Source organism: Heloderma suspectum, chromosome 1 (assembly GCF_057233095.1).
Source record: "Heloderma suspectum isolate Gila_16-S chromosome 1, 16-S_ref, whole genome shotgun sequence".
In the NCBI taxonomy this organism is placed as follows: domain Eukaryota; kingdom Metazoa; phylum Chordata; class Lepidosauria; order Squamata; family Helodermatidae; genus Heloderma; species Heloderma suspectum.
In genome coordinates this window covers 6,387,369-6,393,368 of record NC_139458.1, presented here as the reverse complement: position 1 = coordinate 6,393,368, position 6,000 = coordinate 6,387,369, and the positions used below count along the sequence as shown (strand labels likewise).

The window sequence follows — 6,000 nt, the reverse complement described above, 5'->3', positions numbered from 1 at the left end:
CCCAGCGGAGGGCTGCGCGCCTCACGAGGTTGCGCAACCGCGGAGGGGCGCGGCTGAAGAAGTGCGCGGCACGGCGGGGGCCGCGCTTCTGAACGCGCCGCTGCGCTGCTGTCCCGGCTGCGCCTCGCGCCGGAGCTGCCTCCAGAGCGCCTCCCGGAGCGCCCCGCCCTTGCCCGGAGCCTGTGGGCAGCCCGTCGCCCGCCCGTCCCCGGGCAGGACGGAGCCACCGCAGGCCCGCCTGGCGCGCCCTCCCGCGCTCGGCTCCGCCGCGTCCGGTGGGTCCAGCCTAGGCGGGGGGGGGACACGACTTACTGGCCGTCGAGCCCCCGCCCGCTCTTCAGCGGGGCGTCGGGGCGCGCCTCGCGTCCAAGCGTGCCCGCCCCGCCGCAGCGTTTGGGGCGCTCCTGCCCCTCCGCGGAGCCGGCCCCGCGCGCCTGGCCCAGAGGCTGCCGGGCTCTGCTCGCTGGCGGGCCGCGGCGCTCCTGCCCCGGGGAGCCTCCGCTGACAACCCGCCTCTCGCCGCTGCGCGCGGGCAGAGCGCTGCCGGTTGACGGTGCGCTATCGCTGTTATCGTCGCTACTAGGAGCAGCTGCTGCTCCGCGGAACGCCGCCAAGCCCGCTCTCGAAGGAGCGTCCGCGGTGCGCTAAACACGGGGTTGCCCAGGCAGGCGCTTGGGGTGGGGTGGGTATTTCAGAACACGCTCTTGTTCCAGGACGTCACTGCCTCAAACTTGTCATTATATGCTGCACATCGCCCAGAGTGGCCGGGTGCCCAGCCGGGTGGCGATTAATGGATTCAATAAATGAATAAATGCCAGCGGCGGCGCCGATAAATGCTGCTGCTGCGAATGCTGCCGGACCGCCGCCGCGCCGCGCGCCCCGCCGCGACAGCGCCCCGCGCCGGCCGCAGCAGCGCCGCGCTCGTCCGCCGCCTGCGGCCCCCCCGCGCGCGAGGGCCCCTCCGGGGCGGGCGGCGCCCGGCGCAGCCGCGGCCTCCGCCCCCCGGCCGCGGCCAAGGCGCACCGCCCCCGCCGGCGGCCGCCCTGATTGGCAGCCGCCGGGCGCCTTTGGCGGCTCCGCTCCGCGCAGCGCCCGGCCAAAGCGGCGGCGGCGCAGCGCGAGGAGGCGGCGCGGCCCGAGCAGGCAAGGGCCGGGCCCGAGGGCGGCGGCGGCGGGCGGGCGGCGGCCGAGTCCGGCTGGGCCGGGAGGAAGCCGCGCCGCCCCCGCGGCCTCTGAGCGGCGCCGCCAGGCTGGCGGAAGGGGTGCTCGCGGGGCCTCTGGGCACATGCAGAGTGCCCCGGAGGAGCCCCCTCTTGGGCTGCGGGGCCGCCTCCGGCTGGAGGGGAGAGGGCCCCCGAGCGTGTGCAGAGGGCCCTTCGCGGGCGATCGCCCGGCCAGGAGGCGCGGCGCGGCGAGGCGGGCCCTGCTCCGGGGAAGCGCCTGCCTCCGCTGCTCGGGCCGCGCGGAAGCCGCCGGGCGCGCCGGAGCCCGGGGCCGCTGCCTGGCCAGGCGGGGCCGCCCGCGGGCGCGCCCTCCCCGGCGGCTGGCTCCCGGGGCAGGACGGCGCCCCTCGCCCCGCGGCCGGGACCGCGAGGCAAGGGAGCCCCGGCGCCAGAGGGGCCCGCCCGGCCGCCCCGTCGGGGCCGCTTCCTGGCCCCGCGAGGGGCTGACGGCAGCGCCCTGCCCGGGCGGCCTCCGCGGCACCCGCCCGCCGGCCCTCGCGCGCGCGCCCCTCCGCCCGCGGCTCCCTCCCGAGTCGATGCGCGGAGCATCGCGGCCCCGGCGCCGGCGCGGGCGGGCGGGCGGCCCTGGGGCCCCGGCGCCGGACGCGCGGATGCTGCGCCTGCCCGGCTTCGGGGCGCCTTCGCGCGCCGTGGCCCGCGTGCCTCGCCGGGCAGCCGCGGCCCTGGGCGCGCGCGGGAGGAGCGGCGCGGAGGCAGCGGGCTCGCCGCGCCGGAGAGGCCTGAAGGGCCAGGCCCGAGGCGCGGGCGGAGGCCGCGCGGGCGGGAGCGCCGGGCAGGGCGGGGGGTCGAGCGCGGCTGCCGGCGGGGCGAGTCGGAGGGCGGCGCGCTCGTCCGTGCCGCCCCTCGCAAGCCGGCGCGCCCCGCGCGGTGGACCACGAGCGCGCTGGCCCTCGGCTGGCCCTCCGGAAGGCGGCGCGGCACGGAGGGAGCGGCGGCTGCGGGGGAGGGGAGGGGGGGAGGGGGGGAGGGAGCGGCGCCCCGGCGCGAGCTCCTCGTTCGGCGTTCGTGCAGGTGCCCTTTCCGGCAGGGAGCGGGAACAGGCGCCCCGCAGGGCATGCGCGTCGCGGCCGAGGCCGCCCCGTGTGCTTGGTGGCCAAGCCGGGCGGTTTCGCCCCGGCCTTCAGCTGCAGGGCTACCCTGACTAACATCCAGAGAAAGTAAAGACTTGCAGCAGGAGATCTCCGCGATGAAATATGTATAACTGCCATTCATTGTAATGGGGGCACGTACAGGATAATTTCCTCCTGCATCCCACACATGGCAACGTAGCTTCTTTTGTGCACAGATTTTGGGAACCTGCCCCAATCCACAGGTAAAGAACAGTGCATTACAAACATATGTGATGGAGCCAGTTTAAAAAGAGACTTGTTTTTAAAAGCTGTTTTTTCTAATTAGTTCAGCCTTCCCCAACCTGGTGCCCTCCACATGTGTTGGACTACAACTCCCATTATCCCCAGCCCAGATAGGGCACAGGTTATGGAAGGCTGCATCAAAACCCAGCCTATTAATCTACCCCCCACCCCAAAAAGAGACAAAATGGATGGTGATTGCTGGACCACTATAATGGATAGTGTACATACATAGCACAAGAATTGGCTATAATCTGTCTTAAAGTCCTGAGAAATGCAGCAAAGTTAGCCAGTGAATTCCAACAGTTCTGCAGCTGCCCAGTCTGACTGCAAATGCATTTTTTTGTTGTTGTATAGGTCTAAGTGGGCTTGCATCTCTTGCATCGTTTGAAGGATTCGAACACCTAAAGAGATATTTTAGATTGGCAGGCTTCCCCTCGGCTCTGGACGTCCCTGCCAGAGATCTTTCTTGGTTGCCATGGAGAAATACGAAAAGATCAGCAAGATTGGTGAGGGCTCCTACGGCATTGTGTTCAAGTGCCGGAACAAGGACACGGGGCAGATCGTTGCAATCAAGAAGTTCCTGGAGTCTGAGGATGATCCTGTTATTAAAAAAATCGCCCTTCGAGAGATTCGGATGTTAAAGGTAACTTCGTTGGGGCTCCTTTGTGAAACCCAGTTAAGTTAGGGTTCTGTGCAGATTTATTGTTCCATAAATGAATACCTTTTCTCACTTTTAACCAGTTTAATTGACTGACCAATTTTACAATTAAAACAAAAATGAAAAAAAACCCATTGTCACATCTCAGTGTAGGTTTGTGTCACAAACAGCGTGACCTGAGATGCTTCCAGACAAGGCTTTTAATGAGGCCTTGCCTCATCCATGGAATTTTTATTGGGGGAGGGGTCTGTCCAGACATTGTTGTCATCCGCTTGTAACCTTCCCATGTTTTCGCCCGGCTTCTTCCGTCTTTTTTTCTTGCAGTGTAGAATCCGTAAAGGAAGAAAAGACAGAATAGCTGCAAGAGGCTTTCTGATTCTTAGTGCTGGAGTCCCTTTGTTTGGAAGTGTCCCAGATGAAAGGCAGTTTCCTGTGTTACATCTCGAAGATTTTTCATTTGAATGCCACCCGCCCCATCCCAAAAGCCCCTACTTAGGGCTGCTGCAGTGGAGCCACTGTGCCACGGTAGAGAGTGTCTGCTTTGTACGCGGAAGGTCTCCGTGCCTGAGACTGGAGTAGGTGATCTTGGTCTAGATGGACTTATTTATTTATTACATTTATTTCTCGCCTTTTCCCCTCTTGCAAGGAACCCAGGGTGGCTCACGCGATCCTCCTCCTCTCCATTTTATCCTCTCAACAGCCCTGTGAGGTAAGCTAGGCTGAGAGTCAGTGACTGGCCCAAAGTCACCCAGTGAGCTTCATGGCCGGGTGGGGACTAGAACCCAGATCTCCTGAGTCCCAGACAGTCCAGCAGTCTAACTGCTACACCCCACTGGCTCTCTATACGGACATTGGAATTTTTCATAGGGCCAGCCAATGGCCACGCTGGCTGAAGATTGTGGGAGTTGTAGTCCAGTACAGCTGCAGGGCACCAGGTTGGGGAATGCTGGTTTCTATTTTCCCACAACTGTATAAACCAACTTTCCCCTCTCCAGCCCCTTTTGTTAACTCTTGGCTTGCAAGTCTGGATCACTAGGCTGGGATGGTGGAGTGCAGCACCTAGGAGATATTCTGAGGTGTCTGGTGGTTGTTTTCCGGGGAGCAGCTGGCGACGTGGCGGCCAAGGCATCTTTCTTGGTTGCTCTCTTGTTTCATCTTGGCGCATCTCCCAGAGCCGCTGACTTTCTCTTTGGCGCGAGGCCTGATCGATGGCCTCTTTCCGTTGAATTGTCTTGACTCTGCTTCCCGGAAGGGAAGAATCGTCTTGGGAAGCCATTTCTTCCACCTGCTGTTTAACCTCCCGGGGCGCTGGCAGGTGGGGGTGTGTGTGTGAACTTGTTAACTGGAAGGAATTGTCTGTGTACAGATATCGCACATGCGATTAAAAAGACCTAGAGAGCTTTGGCAACTGCGGCAAAGATTGTATCTGTTTTTACAAATCTTAAGCATGTGCAGTGTTGACACTTCATAGCTGAGGTTGGCAACTGGCTGGCCTTGGGCCAAACAAGCTTGTGGACAGTTGCCAGCATTGCCCCCCCGCCCCATCTCGGATAGGGGAACGAGGGCCGTAGAAATGGTAGCTTAAGAGTGAAAAGAGGCTGGGAGGGATCTTGGTCTTTCTCTGTCTCCTGCACACGCGCACCAAATCAACATGTTTCCTAGCAATGCGGAAAGGCGGGAGTGGCGGCGGTGGCAGATAGACTTCCTTGCGGGGGGGGGCTTTCTCCAGCAGCTCCCCTCCCCCTATTAGTGACTGCTAGTTGAGGACATGGGCTTTATAACTGAATGTCATGCAAAATACAAGCACATTTGCATGTCGTTGCACTAGATGTTTACCTCTAGCAGCTTTGCCACGATTGCAGTGTTTGATCTGCTTCTGCTGGCCCTTAGACGCATTCGTGGACAGTGCTGTTGGGGAGCAGCAGGGAAGGGGGGATTGCTGTGGGCCTCAGCAGGGAAGGGGGGAGAGCTGTGGGCCTCTCGTCCTGCTTGGGGGCTCCCCAGAAGTACCTGGTTGGCCACTGTGGCAAGCAAGGTGCTGGGCCCCACGGCACCACCTTGGCCTGATCCGAGCAGGGCTTTTGCAATGGGGAGGGCCATGGCTCAGTGGTAGAGCCCCCACTTTGTATGCAGATAGTCCCAGGTTCTCTGGCAACCCCTGGCAGCATCTCTAGGTAGGGCTGCAAAGGCACCTGCTGAAGCCCTGGAGAGCCATGACTTAGCGTCGCACTTGGAGACACATGGAGGAGCATATGAAGACCCACGCACTGCCTCTCCAGAGACATCAACAGCTGGAGATACCAGCAGCAAATAGCAGCAGCAGAGGGCGGCAGCTTTAAAGACCAGGGAGAAAGGGGCAAATGCAGATTTTACCTGCTCCTTTTTAGCTGCTGCTCTCTCTCATATTATTTTATGTTTTATATTTTTCATGTTTTACAGATGTTTTATATTTTACATCTTAACATTTTAATATGAGCCTGGGAAGTCCTTTGAGCAACTCGGGGGGTCGGGGAGGTGCCACCATAAGTGTGGTCAGGGGTAGGGGGAGGTATGGCGTTGTGGGATTACCAAGCCAGCTGAGGAGAAGAGGGGCTGGACACCTTACGGCTATCCCCTCTTCTGGTTCTTCCCCCAACCTGATGGTTCCTGGCAGCCTTACCAGTTTGCCTTCGGGTCTGGTGGTGGTGCTGCTGAATGCCAGGTCGGTCCAAAATCTCCCTCATCCATGATTTGATGGTGGATGAGG

General features: G+C 61.8%; 1 protein-coding gene across 2 annotated transcripts in view; it reads left to right on the top strand.

Moving 5' to 3' along the window:
* Positions 1-951: 951 nt before the first annotated feature.
* Positions 952-6,000, top strand: part of CDKL1 (cyclin dependent kinase like 1) — a 31,332-nt gene continuing 26,283 nt past the window's right edge. Inside the window, exons 1-2 of one of the 2 annotated variants that reach the window (XM_084834167.1) lie at positions 952-1,143; positions 2,951-3,239. In XM_084834167.1, coding sequence (XP_084690293.1) covers positions 3,072-3,239 — 168 coding nt within the window. In that variant the 5' untranslated portion in view covers positions 952-1,143; positions 2,951-3,071. Of the gene's footprint in view, positions 1,144-2,184; positions 2,557-2,950; positions 3,240-6,000 lie in introns of those variants that run through there. The other variant, XM_084834178.1, reaches the window with a different exon arrangement.